The sequence below is a fragment of the Amphiura filiformis genome, chromosome 16, assembly GCF_039555335.1.
Source record: "Amphiura filiformis chromosome 16, Afil_fr2py, whole genome shotgun sequence".
NCBI lineage: Eukaryota > Metazoa > Echinodermata > Ophiuroidea > Amphilepidida > Amphiuridae > Amphiura > Amphiura filiformis.
This window is the reverse complement of record NC_092643.1, coordinates 33,777,092-33,800,670: the sequence shown is the minus strand read 5'-3', so window position 1 is coordinate 33,800,670 and position 23,579 is coordinate 33,777,092. Positions and strand designations below refer to the sequence as shown.

General features: G+C 36.0%; 1 protein-coding gene across 2 annotated transcripts; it reads right to left on the bottom strand.

Moving 5' to 3' along the window:
• Positions 1-4,586: 4,586 nt before the first annotated feature.
• On the bottom strand, positions 4,587-13,697 carry LOC140135901 (lathosterol oxidase-like). 2 transcript variants are annotated; one of them, XM_072157570.1, is made up of 4 exons: positions 13,537-13,697; positions 7,821-8,061; positions 7,030-7,162; positions 4,587-5,335 (listed from the first exon to the last, which is right to left on the bottom strand). In XM_072157570.1, the coding sequence occupies exons 2-4, from the start codon at positions 8,028-8,030 to the stop codon at positions 4,779-4,781; spliced, it is 900 nt and encodes a 299-aa protein (XP_072013671.1). In that variant the 5' UTR covers positions 8,031-8,061; positions 13,537-13,697; the 3' UTR covers positions 4,587-4,778. The 2 variants fall into 2 exon arrangements, with proteins under 2 accessions (XP_072013671.1, XP_072013670.1); XM_072157569.1 differs by lacking the exon at positions 13,537-13,697 and adding an exon at positions 9,180-9,331.
• Positions 13,698-23,579: the final 9,882 nt, after the last annotated feature.

Genomic DNA, 23,579 nt, shown 5'->3' with positions numbered 1-23,579 from the left:
TATAACAAAAGACACTTTATTTTACTCATACCACCTTTACAAACCAGAGTAATTCTTTCCTGCTTATGGTGCACACGCAATGATGTTATCAAGGCAATGTAGACTTTCCTGCTTATGGTGCTCCACGCAATTATCAGGGTAATGTAGACTTTCCTGCTTATGGTGCTCCACGCAATTATTAGGGTAATGTAGACTTTCCTGCTTATGGTGCGTACGCAATTATCAGGGTAATGTAGACTTTCCTGCTTATGGTGCTTCACGCAATTATTAGGGTAATGTAGACTTTCCTGCTTATGGTGCGCCACGCAATTATCAGGGTAATGTAGACTTTCCTGCTTATGGTGCTCCACGCAATTATCAGGGTAATGTAGACTTTCCTGCTTATGGTGCTCCACGCAATTATCAGGGTAATGTAGACTTTCCTGCTTATGGTGCGTACGCAATTATCAGGGTAATGTAGACTTTCCTGCTTATGGTGCTCCGCGCAATTATCAGGGTAATGTAGACTTTCCTGCTTATGGTGCGTACGCAATTATCAGGGTAATGTAGACTTTCCTGCTTATGGTGCTCCATGCAATTATCAGGGTAATGTAGACTTTCCTGCTTATGGTGCGTACGCAATTATTAGGGTAATGTAGACTTTCCTGCTTATGGTGCGCCACGCAATTATCAGGGTAATGTAGACTTTCCTGCTTATGGTGCTCCGCGCAATTATCAGGGTAATGTAGACTTTCCTGCTTATGGTGCGTACGCAATTATCAGGGTAATGTAGACTTTCCTGCTTATGGTGCTCCGCGCAATTATCAGGGTAATGTAGACTTTCCTGCTTATGGTGCGTACGCAATTATTAGTGTAATGTAGACTTTCCTGCTTATGGTGTTCCACGCAATTATCAGGGTAATGTAGACTTTCCTGCTTATGGTGCTCCGCGCAATTATCAGGGTAATGTAGACTTTCCTGCTTATGGTGCGTACGCAATTATCAGGGTAATGTAGACTTTCCTGCTTATGGTGCTCCATGCAATTATCAGGGTAATGTAGACTTTCCTGCTTATGGTGCGTACGCAATTATTAGGGTAATGTAGACTTTCCTGCTTATGGTGCGCCACGCAATTATCAGGGTAATGTAGACTTTCCTGCTTATGGTGCTCCGCGCAATTATCAGGGTAATGTAGACTTTCCTGCTTATGGTGCGTACGCAATTATTAGGGTAATGTAGACTTTCCTGCTTATGGTGCGCCACGCAATTATCAGGGTAATGTAGACTTTCCTGCTTATGGTGCGCCACGCAATTATCAGGGTAATGTAGACTTTCCTGCTTATGGTGCTCCATGCAATTATCAGGGTAATGTAGAATTTCCTGCTTATGGTGCGTACGCAATTATTAGGGTAATGTAGACTTTCCTGCTTATGGTGCGCCACGCAATTATCAGGGTAATGTAGACTTTCCTGCTTATGGTGCTCCACGCAATTATCAGGGTAATGTAGACTTTCCTGCTTATGGTGCGTACGCAATTATTAGGGTAATGTAGACTTTCCTGCTTATGGTGCGCCACGCAATTATCAGGGTAATGTAGACTTTCCTGCTTATGGTGCGCCACGCAATTATCAGGGTAATGTAGACTTTCCTGCTTATGGTGCTTCACGTATTATCAGGGTAATGTAGACTTTCCTGCTTATGGTGCTCCACGCAATTATCAGGGTAATGTAGACTTTCCTTCTTATGGTGCTCCACGCAATTATCAGGGTAATGTAGACTTTCCTGCTTATGGTGCTCCACGCAATTATTAGGGTAATGTAGACTTTCCTGCTTATGGTGCTCCATGCAATTATTAGGGTAATGTAGACTTTCCTGCTTATGGTGCTCCACGCAATTATCAGGGTAATGTAGACTTATGGTGCTCCATGCAATTATTAGGGTAATGTAGACTTTCCTGCTTATGGTGCTCCACGCAATTATTAGGGTAATGTAGACTTTCCTGCTTATGGTGCTCCACGCAATTATTAGGGTAATGTAGACTTTCCTGCTTATGGTGCTCCACGCAATTATTATGGTAATGTAGACTTTCCTGCTTATGGTGCTCCATGCAATTATCAGGGTAATTAGACTTTCCTGCTTATGGTGCGCGCGCAAATATAAGGGTAATATAGACTTTCCTGCTTATGGTGCTCCACGCAATTATCAGGGTTATGTAGACTTTCCTGCTTATGGTTCTACACGCAATTATAAGGGTAATGTAAACTTTCCTGCTTATGGTGCTCCGCGCAATTATCAGGGTAATGTAGACTTTCCTGCTTATGGTGCTCCACGCAATTATCAGGTTAATGTAGAATTTCCTGCTATGGGGATCCACGCATTTATCAGGGTAATGTGACTTTCCTGCTTATGGTGCGCCACGCAATTATCAGGGTAATGTAGACTTTCCTGCTTATGGTGCGCGCGGAAATATAAGGGTAATATAGACTTTCCTGCTTATGGTGCGCGCGGAAATATAAGGGTAATATAGACTTTCCTGAGTATGGAGCTCCACGCAATTATTAACACCCTACTCCCAACTCCACCGCTCGCCAGAACGTTTGATAATGGGGTTAAATGGGGGTCAAATGTTATAAATTTATGGTATAAAAACAATTGCGCGGATTTCTGGTTGTCCAATGAACTCACGCTGTTTCTTTGTGTACAGTAAGTTTATAACATTTGACCTAAGGGGCCATTTTTAAAAACTTTCTGAATACGTACCACTTTTAAGAGCCGTATTTTTTAAAGCTCCTCCAACTTTCAAAACTGATACATTACAAGTGCATTTCCATACTTAAGTCTGTATATCAGTTAATGGCGTACCGCCACATGGAGGAGCGGGAGCTGATTATTGGTATACTCAGAGCCGGATTTTCCCTTTTGGGGGCCCTGGGCCAGGCCAAAATTTGGAGGCCCCAAACTCACCGAGAGGAAGACACTCAAGTGGCCAAGTTTTGGTTTAAGTATATACATGGCAGTGGAAGCTTTAAAATATAGAGGTGAAAGGTATACTTTGTTCTGAATTTACTAGGACAGTTGTGCGCGAATCAAGCGAAAATTTTAAATTTTAGACTTTTAGCACAAATGAAGGTGAATTTTGCTACTTGAAAATCCAGTGCGCGTAAATTTTACCCTATTTTGACCCAAAACATGGGCTACATGCGCGTATTTTTTTTTTGGGGGGGGGGGCAGGGGGCGGCCAAAACGAAGGGGTGACGGGAAGAAGAAGGGGCGGCAAAAAGAGGGATGGCGGAAGAAGAAGGGGCGGCAAAAAGAAAAAAGGGCGGAAAATGTGAAAAAATTGTACTATACATCAAAATGTGTTGCTTTTGGGGCGGTAGCGCCTATAAATCCTAAAAAATTTGGGGCAACCTTTTCGGGCTGTTGAGGAAGGGGCGGCAAAATTGGATTTTCTTCAGCCCCCCGGGGAAGGGGCGGCCACGGTACGCCACTGGGCTAATAAAAAGTAAGATGCACAGAGCAATTTGGGGGCCCCCACATTTTGGGGGACCTGGGCCCGGGCCCATCTGGCCCAATGATAAATCCAGCCCTGGGTATACTTTGTTTATGTCAAGGTCAATGTATGCATTACCTATTTAAGTAACGCTGGCGGGTTGGCGCCAGGATAGCTATTAACCTCCCTCCCACTTAAATCACTGCAAATCCTGGTTTGAAGCTATATGCGCTGATAGGGCATTCAAAATATATGCAGAGTATGGGACACATGATCTTCTGATAAAGTTTTTGGTGTCAAACCATCAATGTACATTCAAACTTAAGTAAGAACTAAAAAGTTTTCTTGCTGGTGAATAAGCCGATTTAATTACGTAACAGTGTATTTCTGATATGATATACAAAAATATATAATAATTTAAAAGAATAATTTGAAGCGGTAATTTAAAGGAAAAAAGTGGGTACCGATTATTGGGTTTATTGTGAACTTGTGACTTTTTTAAACGTTTGTCAAAATCATTTTATAGATACGTCAAGATTCGTTCATATTTCACTGCGGTGGTGAGTTAATGCTGCAAGTGGTAACGATTCTTTTAATGGAAATTCTCATAAATTACCGGTTACTTTTTATGCATATAAAATTATGCTTCAAAATAACTTCACGAGTATTTTGTGTACGTAACTAGCGTAATTACGGCAAGTGTTTTTACCCAAGGAAATCTTCTGAGTATTTAGTTGTCCGTCAGCTGCAATCGCTAAGAAGTGATAATTATATACAGCCTGTCTCAAAACAAAGTTGTGCAAGTGAAAAGAGCCCTCTTTGTCAATTAGAAAATACCGTTGTGACATAATACTTACATCAACGTCAAGGGCCCAGTCTTAGCTCTCAAATGCCGTTTGTTCTGCACAATTTTTTTTGGAGACAGGCTGTAGCCTATATATTTTGTCATATTATATCATGAACCTCAGCTCAGAATTTATTTCTTTGTCCAGCGTCCCCATTACTGCATTCAATTCATAACTTACTCTTTGAGCATCTGTACTGAAGGTTACTGTTTTTGCATATGAGTATCCAATCTTCTATAGGTATAGACCTATATACAAAAATTTAAGCATAAACAAATAATCAAATGTGTCACAAAAATTAATGATGCTTAGAAAATGCCCAATCCCTAAACATTTTCTTTACACCATAATATCATTGTTTTTCAATAATGTTCGTTTCCGATGACTTTCATGGGCCGAATGTTAACCATTCCTTTTTAAAAGAAAATTTATATATATAATGACATTGATTGTAGTAACGTTTATGGTTTCCGATGACGCACACCGTTACTTGTCGAGCCATTTTCCGCCGCTCCATTTTGCTCACTCTTCCCTTTCTTCAACTGGTATTGCATGGCTTCATCAATTAAGTCTTTTCCTTCAAACACAGATGGCGTACGGAATGACCCACCAATACGATCCCACAATGTGAAATACTGTCCATAATTATAGTTATAAAACAAATGATGGTCCGTATGATGTGCTGAACCATTGATGTAAGGCTTCAACGATTCCGGAACTCTGTAATCACCATCGTGAATGCTAACAGTCCAGAAATTGACAAACAAGAAGAGAAGAAGATAGACGTATTTTTGAAGAGGGAACAAAAATGGGTAGATGTGGTAGGGTACACTCTGCAGGAAGCCATCCGCGGGATGGAAGGCGTGGGAGGCAAACGGAGTTGGGACCTTCCAGATGTGATGTGTCTTGTGGAGGTACCGATAGACGCTGGGATGATGCAACCAGCGGTGGATCCAGTAAATTGCCATGTCGGTGAAGAAGAGGAACGAAAAGACACTCAGTGGGATGGAGAATATTCCTGTAAAAGAAGAAAAATAACAACAAAAATTGACTTTAAAGTTGAGTTATTGAACATGTTGAATACGGGCAATGTTCTTGGTCGAAATTCAGAAAACTTTCCATGAAAGATAGTTCGCTAATAGATCAATTTGACCCATTTTACCCAGCGCAAGTTTGCCGAAATTAGGCTATACATGCATATTTTATGTCGATCAAAGCCGATAGCCATGATCATAACCAATGGGTGCAGAGGCGTAGCAAGCGGCTGGATGAAGTCCATGGGCTCCGAGGGTCCAGGGATCCCGAGTAAAAGCGAAAATGAAGTGGGTTAGGGATAGGGCTGATAAAGTAGATATTAAAATGGCCCCGCACTGCTCCATGGGCCCAAGGCTCTTGCAACGCCCATGGGTGCCACATTTATCTTTATCAATTTATGTTTCTCTTTGAACATGTTGAAGTCTATTTTAAAATTTGGGGTTAGGCCTGCACTTTGGATTGGCAGCCGACGGCCCCTAAAATAGGGTTTTATATTTTGTATGTAATTTCTTATTGAAAATTAAACAAACTAAGAAATGACTTGCAAAACGGCTATTCAAAGTAATTAATCAACAACATAATCTACAGGCTTATTTGCAAACGATTTACATAGCCCTATCTGATAACGGAATGTTTGCCGAGTCAGAAAAAGAAACTTCTTATCTTTGAACCAGAAAAAGAAACTTCTTATCTTTTCAGTTAGGAAACCAAGTTATTTCGATAATAAATTATATAACGGTACCATTTGCACTCAAATATTAAGATAAATAAAGCTGACACACAAGAGAAATAGAATAGTATAGGTTCTGTATGAAAGGAGACCCCAAGGTTTGATATTTAGGGTGTCATTTCCGCCCCCATGTTAATGATTTTTCTAGGGAGTGGGAAACGCCTAAAACAGTTTGGTATACTAGAATTATTTAAGAACCACAACACCTATGGAAATGGCAATGTATTTATTGACCTCCATGACTCATTTCAGAGTACTGTCGTTTTTTAGTTAAATGGCTAAAACCAATCCCCCATGATAGTTAATTGGCATTTCCAACATGTCCTAAGCTGTCAACTTCGAATGATAACTTATATTGGCGCGATATGTAATAAACCTTAATTTGGCAAAATATGTTAAAAACATCTGATGGGTGCAGTTATTTTATTCTTTAATAAAGCAGAATACGGTGGCTGATTAGAATGTTTATGACATATGACCAGGGATTGTAAGAGAAACCGCTTCTGAACAAATCTCAATAAGTTAGACAATTCTTTCGTAAGACGTTTTGTAAGTCACATTTTAAGGTCATGAAGAAGCCAGTAGCAAAGCTATAGCATACACTGTTGATAAGATGTTAAAAATAGGTCTACATTTACTTAACAATCCTAAATTTAGATGTCTCAGTATCTTATCTCACATGGTCTGACAAAGCAAGAGTTATTGCGATCTGTAATGATATTTAAGGTTCATAGGGGCCTACGTGTAAATAGGACTGGTTATTCAATACCATCATTACGATGCTATAATTATTTGACATTAGGCCTACGTGTAAAACGTATTATGCGCTTGAGCAAGTGCGTCGCCAGAATTTTATTTCCAGTGGGTTTCCAGCCCGGGTTTCCAGTGGTATAAAAACTTTTTTGAGAAAAGTGGGGGATGTACCTGAATGTTGAGATTCTACCTACCTAATGATGAATCCGATGTGTTATCATAAAGCCTGCTATATCCTCTCACTTCTGCTAAAAACAACAGGCATGTAGGAAAACTCATATATGGTATAGAACCTAAGGCAACTTTCAGCTCTCGGCGAATTTGATTCTGATAAAAGAAAAAAAAAACAATGTAAAACTTACGAGTGGATATCTGTTAAAGCCTATTGTAAAACTTGATTAATATTATTATTATACCGTAAAAACTCGATAGTTAGCATATGTGCTTACTATCGAGCGCTTTTGAAAACATGAAATTGTACCAAAGTCCGGCGCTTTTAATAGTAAACTCGATTTCAAGTTGAAACAATAACACCTTTGTCTTTCACCCCACCTCTCCCTCTCTTTAATCATCTCACATTGTGTTATACATGCACGTATTTCTTTGGAGACCCAAGGTCGGGGAAACGCACGTTAGCATCATGGATTTTCAAAATGTGCGCTTTTGTGTCAAGGTCTGGTGTGGGATGGATGTGTATATAGTATAGTATAGTATAGTATAGTATAGTATAGTATAGTATAGTATAGTATAGTATAGTATAGTATATAGTATATAAATTCATCTAACTCCTTGAACGAGTTGAAATTCACTCTTTTAGAGTGGTTTTCACTCTTTTTAGAGTGGTTTTAAGTTACAAAAACACATTTCACTCTTTTTTTGAGTGGTCTTATAAGTGAATCAATATTTTGGGGAGTGAGTTTTTCACTCTTTTACATTTAGAGATGTGGGTGTTTTCTTCTTTATACAAAAAAATAATTCGACTTACTTTTAAGAATAACGGATGGTTCATAAGCCTGTGATCAAAAATAAAATAGTAGTTTAAGGAAGCCGCGACAAGATACAGAACGACTCCTCCTATATTCATGAGCACCATTAGGGTTGTAAATTGACGTGTCATGTCGTCCTCCTTCCATGATGTAGGGTAGACGTGTGGTGTTAGAAGATTTGTGTCCAGCACATCCAGTACCAAATCCATGATTGGTGGTGACTAAGGCTACGGCTTGAATCTGTTATGAAACGGGAACAAGAGGAGCATTGGTAATATATGTTAAATAACATACAATAAGATAGAAGTAAGCATAACATAACATTACATAAAACATAACCTAACCTAAAAAAAGATAAAATAAGGTAAGGTAACATAAAGACAAACATAAGATGTAACATAGCATAACACGCCACATCGCATCACATAATACAACATAGGGCCTATATAACATAACATTATCATAAGATAACATAAGATAATATAATAACATATAACATATATATAACATTTAACATAATATGTAAACGTAACGTATTATATTAGTAGTCTATTAGTAGCATAACATTGGGCATAACGGAGCATAAGGCCGTATAAAATTAATGTTTTGGTTCTCGTCCAGAGGATTTTCATGAATTGATGAGGGAGGAGGTGTTTTTGTTTTTTCCAATGTAAAATTAGCATTGTCAGTAGTTTTCGGTCTTCCCAACAGTGCTCGAGGAAACGATGAGGCCCTTTTTTTTTTTTTCAAATGTGAGATTCTGAGGATAAACCCCTAGAGTACCACAAAAAGACTTGGAAGTGATGCTTGTTCTCTAATAAACTTATTTATATGTATGAAGATTTCATAAATCATTCCAAAGTCTAAAAAAATTGAAAAATCTAAAAAAAAAAAAAAAAAATCTGACAAATCCCAGAAATTGAGGAGGTAGGGGACGAGAACCAAAATATTAATTTTACACGGCCTAACATAGAATAAAATAACATAAACATAACATGACTCTGACATGACATATTCATCAATTCATAATGGTACTAATATTGCAGGCTACATACAGTAACCAATAGCAAAATACTCAACGACGTAAAAACTGTCAAGAATAATTGTCCTTTTATTCTAATGATTTTCTAGAATAAAATTATGTCCACGACAGAAGAAAAATAATTCACTTATACAATGTGCATATTGAACTCAATGTACACGTTTTTATAAAAGAGCGAGGCGCCGTCATTGACCGTGACCGTCAGCTGATATCGATGATAGCTGATGATACAAACTGAGATAGGCCTTTAGTACAAATTAACTCAGGTTGTTGTATATACATTTCATGAAAAATGCGTCGAAAGATTGCGACTTACCTTTTATTAAAATCAAAATTAAGCACGATACTGATTCCAAAAACTAAATGGCATGGTATTAAAATCTACAAACACTGGCAGGACACACTATTAATAGGCTATGACAACGAACCGCTCTATATCGTGTCTGCAAGGAAACTGGTGCCATTTTTAAATAGATGCACGCGACCTCGGGGTTGTGTACATAGCGAGTGAAGTTTGAACTCGCGGTGACAGGGTGATGCAAAAAAGAAAAGGAAAAAAAAAAGAAAAAAAAGTTGTTAAATTTCACTCTTTTGGGAGTGATTTTCACTCTTTTACATTTTAGAAATGAGCCCAAAATAAAAATTATGTACTTATACCGTTTTATTTTCCCCAAAAATGAAATTAATTAAAATGAACAAGCAAACAAAACGAGCGTTACTCCACTGCCCGGGGTTACTGCGCAATATCACTGACGTATAGGCCTATTTGCTATCAGCATGTGATAAGATAACATAATATTATATATATTTGCATTTGTGTCTAAATACAATATCTTAATTTGTGTAAATTTGCCAATCATGAAATGAATAATTCTATCATTATAGCATAGACCATTTAAATGTTCTATGATTATAGGTTATCTGGCAGCTACTAGGCCTACTAGTGTCAATAATATAAACCATGACCGTGATATAAAATAAAACTATATTTATATATAGCTATGATTTTTTTAAATAATGATTTTTTCCCGGAGAGGATTCTCTCAGGTTGTTGTTTTTAATCGCAGAAATTTGGTAAAATGTTCAAAACCAATCTTATATCATACCCGGGGGACACTCTCATCACACAAATGTGCTACCCACCGTGTCTGTTGAAAAAGGTACCCTAAGTGGCGTATTGCAGTCAATTTGATAATAACCTTAATAGTGATACGTGCAAAAGCTATACCATAAATTATAGCTAAAACAGGTTTTTAATTCAAAATTTAAAGCTTTTCAATATACAGAAGAGAAAGGCTGCTCCATGGGAAGACAAATAACTTTTCTTACACAGAACATTAAATTAGGCCGACGTTTTTCACGGTTATATTTTGGGTTTTAGTACAGAGGATGATTCTTAAGGGGTATAATCCACGCGTCTAGTACGCACTCGTTTCTAACTGAAATTTCTGTGAAATCTTGTCCGCGCAGTTCTTGCCGCCACGCACGCGTCAAACTAAAAACTGCGTGGAGTGTGCGCCAGAGTACCGTGTTTTCATCGCCATTTACCAATTATTTTTGTAGAAGAAAGAAAGACAAACAAAGAATAAAAGAAGGAAAGAAATAACTAAAGAAATAAAGAAAGAAAAAGTTCAGGAGTGAAAGAAAGAAAGAAAGAAAGAAAGAAAACTAATAAAAGGAAGAAAGAAAGAAAGAAAAGAGAAGGAATAAAAGGAAGATAAACAAAGAAAGACAGAGTGAAATAACAGAAAATTTAAGAATAAAGGAAACTGAAAAAATTAATGTAATCAATCAAATAAATAACAACAACAGAAAGAAGTGAGAAAGAATAAAAAGAAGAAAGGAAACGAAAAAAACAAAAAAAAAACAAAGACAGAATAAGGAAAAGTAAGAAAGAAGGAAGACAGAATTAAATAATGAGGGAAAAGAAAGATAAAATAATAACCAAGATAACAAAATATATAGACCTAGGCCTATAGACCTAGGCCTAATTAGACTAGGGCGAGCCCATTTCAGAAATCCAAAAAATGTATTATTTCATGGAAAAGAAAATTATGATGTAATCAAATGGTATTAGCGTTACACATCTCTCATTTGGTTACATATATAAAGTGTAACTTCGTAATGTAATGTAACACAATTTAACTCAATTTTGGTAACGGTTGGGCAAGAGGAAATCAATAATACGTAAAAATAATATAGGCTATAGGATTATATATTATATAAATAAAACTAGGTCTATATTTTGTTTCTTAGGCATACTGTCCATTTAAACATTAACAGGCACAGTAGGCCTATACGAAAAAAATATATAAAGGGATATCAAACGGCCTTTTTATTTGTTTTATTAACTAGTATTATATAACTTATTTATTATAAAGCAGTTTCTTATTTTACTGATTATTAATTATTTCAATAGTATTTTAAGGTAAAATTCTGTAATTTGAAATATATATTCACATGAAGTCAATTTTATTTTTTTAATAAAATGTCTATTTTCACATCTGAGTTACTTCGCGTGCAGCTGACTTTATAACTTATGATAAAACAAGAATGATGCGTAGATCGAACCAAGTTTTCCCAGCAAACACAAAAAACGTTAAAACTTTTTAAACATTTGGGTTTTGATTTGAGTAAATTAAATGTCGGGTTATATAAAGGTTATGAAAACGTTTTAATACGACAACATTATGTTAGAATGTTTGCAATATAACGTTTTTGAGTGTTTTGAAAACGTTTTATACCCTTTATAACCCTTTAAATAACCCGACATTTAAACGTTTGCAACCCTTTCTAACCTTTGCGAATGATGTCGAAAATGTTTTGTGTTTGCTGGGTACCTGCCTAAAATGAGATGATATTTGAGTATACATTAATATGACTCTAAACATGATAAATAACGGGATCCGCTAATATTTAAGTTAATAATTAAAGGCCTATTCAGTGATAGCCTGCAAAAAAGTATCATTGTTTATAGGATTGCATAGGAGTGAAGGATAAGTCATTAAAGTTGTCATAGGTAGGCCTATACAAGTATTTTTGCTATATGCAAAGCAACGAGAAAAAACGGCAGTATTGACAAAGTTCAAATTCAATTCAATTTGAAATTACAGATTCATGTAAAATATCTCATTTTGTTTGTTGGCTTAACCACTTTTGGTTTTCGATTTTTGAAGAACTTCATATTGAGTGAAACTATATAACCTAATGGATACTTTGGAATCAAGAGGGTTAATAAAACCGAAGAAAATCACCCTACTGTCTTGTTGCAGGTGTTTGCGATATCACCTGCATACGCGGACAATTTAGCGCGTATGAGCTGCGACAAGTTTTTGCGAGTGACGCGCTATGATATCGCACTGGTATTTTGAACCAAAAAATATGCCATTTCCGCTCAAATTGTGAAAAAAGTAACTCGGTGACCCCCATTTTTTATTAGCTTTAATGAAACATCCTATCAGTGCGCATATTATATCAAAAAATCAGCAAAATTGTTGGGGTAGATTTTTTGTTATAATCGAAAATATGTCTAAATTTTCCATTTTTCCATAGACGCCTGTACTAATTTTTCCCAAAAACAGCCTTTTTAAAACGGTTATTTCTCAAAAACGAGCTCGGTGACCCCTCTTTTTTATTTTAGATATTCGAAGTATATCGATGAAAGGTAATTGGTACGAAGTTTAAGAAAAATTGTTGGGCGGGATCTTGTATGGATTATACCCTTAAAAGTACTACCCAACACCCCACTGGGTTAACCATGCACCTAGCCTCTGGTTTTGGTACAAACATAACATTAAATGTCGGGTTATATAAAGGCCATGAAAACGTTTTTAAAACATTTTGTATGAAAAACATTATAACTGCAAAGCAAATATTGTTAAAATGTGTATTGTAAAATATTTTTTGCAAACATTTTTTGCCAAATATTTTGTCAACGCTTAAATAATATTAGGCCTATATTAAAATATATTTCAGTAAGTTTTCAAAAAATGTTTTTGAATGTTATGAAAATTTTTATCATGTTTATATAACCTTTATATAACTAGACATTTAAACGTTTTCTGGCAACCTTTTCTAACCTGTTGCGAATAATATCGAAAACGTTTTGTGTTTGCTGGGAACCTACCCGAAACGTCGAAAGATTTAGCTATAGCCCTTTTCAAAGCGACGTCGACGTGCATAACCATAGGCCCGATGACTACGATTGTCTTTTATAGTTGGGAGTTGATGTTTTGCGGGATGTTTTGAGATTTTTTTTATTTCATATCGCTATAATTATTTAAAAATAAAAGTGGCAAATTTATTAATGTAATCATGGTAATGCATATATTTAAACAAAAACGATCACAAAACTTGCATTTATTTGATTCAAATGTAGAAACCTGCACTCCTTAAATAATAATAACTCAAGAGGCGAAAAACTCAAAATACTGATGCAATTTAATATTTCTATGGAAATTTATAACGAAATAATTTGTGGTTTTTGGAAAAATAAACAATTTACCACCCGATGACGTGATGCCGTGAGTCAAAACAGGGATATGAGACAAGTTGTCTCATAATATCCCCGGTCAAAAACCGTACTATGTGTAAAAGGTAATATACTTTTTTGTTAAAGCACGATCTGGCTCTTGACAATACATTAAATTTGAAAAAAGAACAAAATTACTCACCTTTTTTTAATATATATAACTTTATTGCACTTCCCTGGTATGATAAAATCCAAGAATCATATATCACATCATATGGCTTGCAGCATTAATGCATATGAGATGCATTAGATGACATCGGCTGTTATGTGTAGACCTACTCTATTTTCAGGTCAGTTGGATGATCAATCAATGTTTAATGTTTACTTAACAAGCACGTATAGATTTTAGCGGCATTGTGTGCAATGGCGTGATCCTCGTATCACCTTATGCAATCACAATTCCGATTTCGAACGACCAATCAATAATGACAAGTAAAGCGGGGTAAAATAAAAGCAGTGGCGTAGGAAGGGGATGGGGCCGGGCGGTGGGGGGGGCAGTAGCGTAGCCAGTGGGGTGGCAAGGGGGGAAGAGTGCCCCCCTGACAAAAAAATGAAAGAAAAAGTGCCCCTCTGACAAAAAATGAATGAGAAAATCTGGAGGGCAAAGGAAAAGAAAAGGGGCAAGGAGCGCCATTTTCCACCATAATTCACCCCGATCATGGCCTAAATATTGTAAAATTTAACATTGTCACAATAAAGCCCTTTTCATCCTAATCATGTGCGAAAATAGTGCAAAATACAATTTTTTTGCGCGCTACACGCACAAATCGTCCCAATAAAGCCTCTCTAAAAATGTGTTGTATGATGCAACTGCAATTTTTTTCGTCTGTGCCCCCAAATTTTATTTTTCCCCTCCTGACCAAGAAAGCTGCCTACGCCCCTGGGGGAGGCCCAGGCGGCCAGCCCCCCTTCTTATCTTTCCGTTTATAGCTTTTAATTTAAAACCTTTTATACAGTAGCGGAGGCAGGAGTGGGATTTTTAGAGGAGGGGACAAGGCAACTTTTAAGGGGATTTAAGTTAAAACATCGTTATAAAAGGAGCTGTTGGAAACTGAATATCCACAAACTTCGCATGCACAAAGCAAACACGGAAAACGTTTTATTATCGAGTCTAAAACGTTTAAATAACGTTCCAAAACATGTTTGTGCAAAGAGTTTTTTTATGCAAAAGAGTTGACAAAATATTTTGCAATAACATTTTAACGTTTTAAAAATATTGCTGCAGTGTTTTTTCGTATAAAACGTTTTACAAATGTTTTCATGACCTTTATATAACCCGACATTTAAATGTTATAAAACGTTTTGAATAAAACCAAAACGTGTTTATATCATATACCGTAAAACCTCGTCTACAAGCATATAAAGCGTTTTTGATGAAAGCTCAATTAATATGAAACAAGCGTGAATATGCCAATACAATAGATTGGTTTTACAATAATATGTGTTTGTAGGCCTATATGCTTGGATCGGTAATTTATTTGCTCAAAATCCATAATGGCGCCTGGATTAATGTAACTTTCATCAGAAGCGCTCTATATGCTTGTAGACGAGGTTTTACGGTATGTTTTTTATAACACGTTTATATAACGTTTTAAAAACATTTGTATGTTTGCTGGGTAGTTGAATTCAAATTTGGTTAATGGCCTGAGCCCGGGGCCTGAGCTTTCGATCCTAGTCGAATCTTTATCAAACAAAGGCAGAGTGACAAGACAACACACAAACATATTTATATTCCTAACATAAGACAATGGGACAGGAAATGAGATGAGACAGATTTATCAGTGGTGGGGGAATCAACGGAAATAGTCTATAAGCACAAAAAAGGTCCCAAAATCTTTGAGTATCAGGGCAGCCAGAATCCCACAGGGGACAAGACTGTCCATTCACTGTGCTATATAATTGTGTCGTGTAATTTGTACATTTATGAAGACCCATTTCCTTAATTGCATATTGTATACAAACATATTTTGTCATTTACAAACCTTTGTTGTGGGCCACATCGATTATGAACTGCATTTTAAAGTTTTTAAATAACAAAAAACATGTTTCCTATATATATATAAATCCAAATACCACTTTTGCCTTCACTTTCATTTTGTCTTTACTTTCAAATTTTTATTCAGTATATTGATTGATTTTCTTTTTCATACTTTCTTACTACCGATTTATTTTATCTCCTAAACTTTCACCTTTTCCTCTTTATTTTGCCGCTCCACATTTCTTATCCCTTCCCTGGATTTTTTCCTTTCCTTTCTGATATTGGGTGCCTGCAGAGTGGATTAATGGGATTGCATGTAAAATATGCAAATAAGCTCATATTGTGCTATCAGGGGTAGATAGTAAAACAAACACTGTACTATGCCTACAGTGCTATTAGCAATTAGGGGTATAATTCATTTAATGTACAAAACAGTGACACAACGTATATTCATAAATGCAAATAACATGACACAAACAGAACAAGAGGTGATCATTCTCTCTCACCCTACCAACATGGCCAAGTTCATTGGTAATTTGTATGAAAACTGCAGAGTGAATTAATGGGGCTTCAGGAAAAATATGCAAATAAGCTCATTAATATTCATAAATATGCAAATAACCTGGCACACAACTATATAGCACATAATATGTGATCATAATCCATCAGTCTACCAAGTTATCTGTTGTTTGAAGAGTGAATGCAGTGGATTAAGGCAAAATATGTAAATAAGCTCATTAATATTCATAACTGTTTGATATGCAAATTAGAGGACACCATGGCTCAGTACTGTAGTTACGGCCTTGGACTCATAATTTGAGAGCTTGCTCGACGTGCGTGGGGTTGAGTCCCACCACCATGTTGCGCCCTTGGACACAGCGCTTTGCCTCGCCCCACCCAGGTGTAATGGGAAGCTGTTAGGGGTAGTCGTTGTACTGATGAACCCTGAACCATTTGTAGGCTGCAAACGTGGTTCCGACATATTTAAATGACGGCGGAATAAATGTAAAGCGCTTTGAGGCTGTTTACGTCCTCAAGCACTATATAAATATCTACATATTTTATTTTATTTAAATAACCTGACACAAAACTATACACCAAAAGAGGTTACCATTCTCTATTATCCTACCAAGTTCATTGGTTATTGTGGGTAGACTGCAGAGTGGAGTAATGGAATTTCAGGCAAAATATGTATATAAGCTCATTAATGTTCATAAATAAACCATATTTAATATGCAAAACTATTTATACAGCAAATGAAGTTACCATTCTCCATTATCCTACCGAGTTCAATGGTTATTGTGGTTAGAGTAGATTAATGGGGCTTCGTGCAAAATATGCAAATAAGCTCACTAATATTCATAAATATACAATCTGGCACACAACTATATAGCGCATATAAGATGTGATCTTAACCCAGTATACCAAGTCAATCGATCGTGTGAGACTGCAGAGTGGATTAATGGAATTTCAGGTAAAATATGCAAATAAGAAATAAAAATAAATAATGGAGACAAAATAATAACACAACTCACAAACAGTTATAAAAATCGCATTAATTCATTTAATGTATTCACTGCCATCTATAGTATGTGGACTACAATTCATCTGCAGTCATGACAACTTTGCATCCGTACCTCCTGCATAATTCAGTGCCATTATTTAAACCTGTATTTTATCCGTTTTAAAGTAGGACAGGGTATAGGCCAGTAATAGTCCAACATCTTACGACCGTTTTGTCAGGGAAATTGAATTTTGACATCACTTTGTAGATTTAAGAAAAGATTATCTTTATCCATATCTTTTGTGTTTCATAATGGAAGTATAAACAAAGAAACTCCAACCTCGTAAGTTTATTAATTTAGACAAATATTAGGGTGAAACTCAACGTTTTGATGTCCGCACTTACAAACTTCCTTTTATCAGCTTCAATGGTAAAACAATCTATCACGTTTGTTTCTCATTACCATAGAAATGGTGCCCCCTGTAAAGTTAAATTTGACAATCAAACATATTTACCACGATTAAATACCATTTATTATGCTTCATTTTATCAATTTTTAAAAAAAAAGAGCGTCATTTGCAATACACTTCATGATTTCCTGCTCCATTGACATGTTTAGACTTTTACAAGTGTCAATTTAAAGCTTAAACCCACCCACCTCAAGCCTCGGCATATTGTTGATTCAATGCCAATGATTGAGGTCAACAATATTATGACCTCAATCAGCGGCATTGAATCGATATTGATGATAGATATGTCGAGTCTTGAGGTGGGTAGGTTCAAGCTTCAAATTGATACTTCCATTAATTTTTTTATATGGTATGTTACATAATGGTTAAGAGGCGGGCACACTTTGCAATTTTAATACAAAATGAATTTTTCATTGAAATAAGCCTATACTGTATAATAATTTATTTTCATGGGGTTAATTGTTCAACGATTGCTTCTTTTGTGGTTTGAAACAGTTACACATTTTTACGGGGATTTAAATAAGCAGTTGCCCATTTAACCAGGTAACATGCAAAAATGAAACCCCCATGAAACTTGCTGTGGTACAGTAAATAAATAGCAAGTGGATATTGACAGAAATGTAATTTGGTTTCTTGTTCAATGAAAGGTGTACAAAAAGATATGGTGTTTTTATTACAATATTGATGTATTTCAGAAAACTGACATAAAATACTGGATCTGGTTCTGAGTTTGACCTCTGACCTTCTAAGAGTAGGGTATTATTCTTCAAATCCAATGGCAACAAGGATGTATTGAACCTCAAGCCTACTCACACAAACAAAATAAATACAGGCATTTTCAACATATCCTTGATTGATTTGCCATGTACATAGCGTAATAATGCCTAAACATGATAAGGCTGTGTATTTTACAGTATAACATGAAGCACTGATTTGTGGTTAGTGGTATCAGTACATATAATATGCTTGTACCCTAGCATGGTGTATGTATATAGGGATATTTCGGCACACTGACAGTGTGATTATATATCGGCACTATTTGGATGTCTAGCCCTACCAACATTTAGATTTATAGATTTATAGGCCTGAAATGGTTAATACAGCTGTATTATGTATATCAGTCACTTGTTGATATAACCGTATCAATTAGAATCAAAATAGTATAATTTACTGAAATAATCATAGATTTGTTGATAAGGCGACAGAAAACCACGGTTTTCAAGTAAGTTCGGTCAGTCATGATTCTTTTTTAGGAGGCCAAAATGACCCAAAATATCATCAACAGCTTAAAAATTTGGCAAAAATTTGATAATTTTTTGCAAACATATTTTGAAAATGTTCTTATTTTTTTCACAAATTAAAAGTCAAAATCAATAAATTTTGGCCCAAAATGGCTGATTTTACATGATTTTAGTAAAATTTACAAAAAAATTCTCTAAAACGCAAATTCTGGGTCGTTCGGGCCTGCAGAACAGGGTTGTTTTTTTTGTCGCCTAATCATAATTCTTCAGCAATCTTATATCTTAGGGGCTCTCTACAATAGTGCATATTTCACATTTACACCTGTTCATTTATTGTCATGATCAGAGCCCAACTCTTTCTCTCCAAACAGGACAAATGTGTGTGTTACTTATCTTTGAGTTTCAAGTAACTCAAAAATCATCACTCAAAACTTGAAAATCATCACTCAAAACTTTTAAAATAAGTAACACACAACAAAAGTGGGCCCTTTTGATGAATGCAATTAGGGACCGTTCACAAACACTTGTAAGGGGGGGCCTGATGTAAAAAAATTTCATCGCCAACATTTTTCGGGGCCCCCTTTACAGACCTCAAAAATTTCAGGGCCCAAAATTATGGGTCAACCCCATAGAAAAGCATATAAACTTAATTTTTCCAGAAAAATTTTTGGTCATTTTTTCAGCCCCCCCTTAGGAGGATCAACTATTTTTTGCATCAGGCCCCCTAACAAGTGCTTGTGAACGGTCCCTTATGTCTTTGTATACACATGTTACAAATTATAACCATACATAACCAAAACCATAACAGCAAAGGGCCTACATATCCATGTGATATATTTACTTCTCTAGAAGTACCCTAATGGGTCTGTGTGAAGTACTGTTGTCACTCGCCTTAATGGGTACCTGTAATATGCCTTCTGAAGTACTGTCACCAACTTGCCCTAATGAATCCCCATGATATTATATATAATATAATATAATGTGATATAATATAATATATTTATCCCTCCCAAAGTACTGTTGCCATGCAAGAAGCCTTAATGGTCTGCAGTTCAACAAATGACTGCCCTTCTCAAATGACTAAAAACAGTCAATTGGCTTGGTAATTCTCAAACAGTTGTAATACCTCTGACATTTTGTTTTCTGGGATAATTGTTTCTATTTTATTGAACTGCAACATTGTTTTTGAATACAAAATATCCACTATCCAGTTTGATTCAAAATCTCATAATTATTAAGCGCCACCTTAAGATGACTTACTTAGGTGCCTAGGACACTAATTAGGTCGAATATGGTACTTCCAAAATACTTTTGTAAGTGTTCTCTTACAGCCTTGATGACACCCAGTGTCAGTGACATGCTTCTACAAACTAAAGAATTCTATAAGTACTAAAGTACGGTAACAGGTCTATAATTGGCACAATTCAAATTCAAATTCAAATAAAAAACAATTCGCAAGACAAAGAGCTAGATTGAAATTAGCAAAAAACGGCAGGATTTATATACAAGGACGTTACGTATGCATAATTGGTCTACTATTATGTACAAAACAAGGTAATCAAAATAAATAACTCTACAACAATGTACGGGGTGTGTACTATTTGTTTGTATGTAGTATATGTACATGTAATATATATATACATGGAGGCAGTACTGTACAATTAATACATGTTTTGTATTATATATACATAGGAATTTCTATACAATGATTATACATAATTACAGTACCTCTGTTTGGTTGGTGGATAGGTATGGATATTTCTTATATTTGCAGGGCTGCGGATTAATTTTGATATGGACTTTGAGCCGCAGTGGCGTTGCTAGCTAGGGGTTGTGGCACCCGGGGGGCATGGATACAAAATTGCCTAATTTGGTTATAATCAAGTTGAATTTTGGTCTCTAAATGTTTTTTCAAATTCAAATGACTATCTATGTTGAAATTTTTGACTTTCACCACTTGGAGGGGGTGCAGAATCAATCTAGGGGGAGCTGAATTCTGCACCCCTATTATACCCTACGCCACTGTTGAGCTATACTATTGAACAAATTTGTAAGGTTTAGGAAGAAAGAAATGATTTACATCAATTAGTATTCAAATATATGTGATGCAATTATGTATGTCCATACAAACACGATGCACTTGTCAGCTACTGCATACATGTATGTCTCATTTCATATAATAGGTAGGAATAAAATATCAGACTCATCTCATATGGAGGTCACTTCAAATCATCCATTCAAGTCACATGTTTAAGGAGTGTTCTCTGTATTCCTAAACCATGTGACTTGGGGATGATTTGAAGTGACCTCCACTTTAGATGAGTCTGGTATTTATTCTTAGCTAGTATTTAAAAAGAGAAACATGTAGCAGCCGACAAGTGCATCGTTTTGATATGGATGTACACAATTAAGTTCCGTCATGATCAAATAATGACGAATGGGATTTCATATGGAGAAGTGAAAATTGATATATTAGGTGCATCATATGACACATTTTATTTCATAGCCATGAATCATGATTATGTAACAGGTACAATTTTCTGGGCAAACTGAGTTCACAAATAACATATTTAACAAAAAAACTTTTTTAACCGGCTGCTTTGTGGAATATAAACTGATATTTTTAAAGGAATGTACATGGTTATACCACTATAGTAGAAATTGCATTTGACTGAACACTGCTGCCAACAGCGTAACGACTGTCCGCGTACACTGTGTAAGGAACGCCTACGTGTGCGTAACACAGAAGTGAATTCAACTATGCCATCTCACTCATAATTGATTAATATTTTCGAAGGTCCCAGGTTCAAATCCTGGATGGTCAGTGAACTTTTTTCACTGGCTCTCATTTATGTATGTGGAGACTGTGTTAAAAACCTTTCTCATACCGTAAACGTTCGCCTAATGGCGCACCTGAGCTCCTTTGCCTTGAGGTCAATTTCATGTACAAATAGAGAGCTCCCTCCTAAAAATCCCAACAAGAATTAAGGGTATGTGCCCATATTTGCTGGTGGGATTTTTAGTTTGTGTCTAAAATTCCAGTTATGTCAAGGGAGCCCATAGCGCCAGTAGGCGAACGTTTACGGTATAATATTTTCATTATTGTATCCAAGGTCGTGCGTTCGCATTGTATTTTGAAATACGCAACACACAAACGCAGTCAGATCGAATACAACTGCTGGTATATATGTAGCTGTGTTCATTCAAATGAAATTTTTACTATAGTGCAGTTTGGAATAATTTGGAATGCATTGCTAAGCATAGGGCATACTAGTATAACAATATGTACACACTATTCAATTATGTTCATATATACAGTATGCGTTATCACTCTATAGATAATATCATAATAAGTATTTATTTGTCTTTCAAATAGTACATGATTACAGAACTAAAGCTAGACATTGATTACTGATGTGTCACACCTGATGTTGGTGAAACTGGGTTATTCCAGTTCAAATCCATATTCCAAATGCCCCACATAGGCAAGACATGACCTTAAGGGGGCACACCGCTAAATAATTGTCCCATTGAAATACATGTGAAAATACAAGAAAGTAAATTTGTTTTTCTACCCTTTGTGACAAAGTTGAGAAAGTGTCGTATGGATTTTCTTAAAGTATAAAGTCTGAAATTTAATAAAAATTTACCTTTTTTAGACCAATCTAGTCGAACTTTTGAGCTACGGGCATATTATTCCGACAGCCTGTCACTAATTCGCAATCGATTTGAAACATTATTTTTAATGTTGAGGTTCTACTCTATTGTTTTCATCAAAAACAAGCATGATTCACTTAAATTTAGTACCCTCAAGAGGCCGATATATTTCGCTCAGGCGCTATTTTCAACCGGGACTATACAGGGTTACACCAAATGCGGAAGGATTTAGTGTTGTGCCCCCTTAATCATGTTAATCATCAAAACAGGGTGAGTGAATTTCAAATGTGGATTATTTGAATGGGTGATTCCATTTGAAATTTACACTCCCTGTGTGGATGATTAAGGTCATGTCTTCCATAGCAGATGTATGGATATCAAATGGAATAGTCCACTGTGAATGTGAGATACTGATTGGCTGTTTTTGGTACAAATTTATCATCAATGTATAGTCAAACACCATTTTCACTGCCAATATTTGGCAGCTCATAGTCTAATCACACAATAATACATCTTGCGTCAATTACGTGCTTGTCATGATCAGGTGCAGATAAGACTTTCATGAAGGGCAAGGAGCAAAGGCAAAAAGGATGACTCTTAATAGTAAATATAGTCTAGTAAATAGTACTGCAAGCCAGATTTATAAATAAAATTGATCTGAATATTCATCAAAACCAAATTATACATCAAGATAAGCTCTCACAAGAAATTATCATCATGTGCAACCATAGCATATCCAGGGGGTAGAGTGTAAAATCATGTGATATAAGAAGTCAGTCCATTTTAGCCACAAACCCCACCTAACCTGGGATAGGCTCTTAGTCCAAGGGTATGAAGGTTTATGGGTATGCCAAAAGGTGCCTTATAAGCATCTTCACATTGCTACTCCCTCACACGTCGAATCATGGTTTCCTCCCACCTTCAATTATTGCTTTTTCTAAAGAAAATAATAAATAAACATAGAAGTTCTGATAGGAACAAAAATCTAAAAAGTTGAACAAAAAATTAGTAAGTTTTAAGAGCTAGCATCAAAACTGGCATGATTTCACAGATCTTAGAGCCTGATCTTATAATCATCCATGGTCCTGGTCCCTGCACTATGAATTATTCAGGTTATCACACATGGATTTCCGTTGTCGAGTACATACATACACATCTATTCGTCACACTCATTAGTTCATTTAAACAATCAGTATTTCTATCTAGGACCCCGTGTTCACATTAAAAATAAGATTGATAAATCTTGATTGCAACAAATCTTGAATATGTACACATTTCGCTGAATGAAAATATACCGAAACATACACATTTAATGAAAATTAATGAAGATTGGGA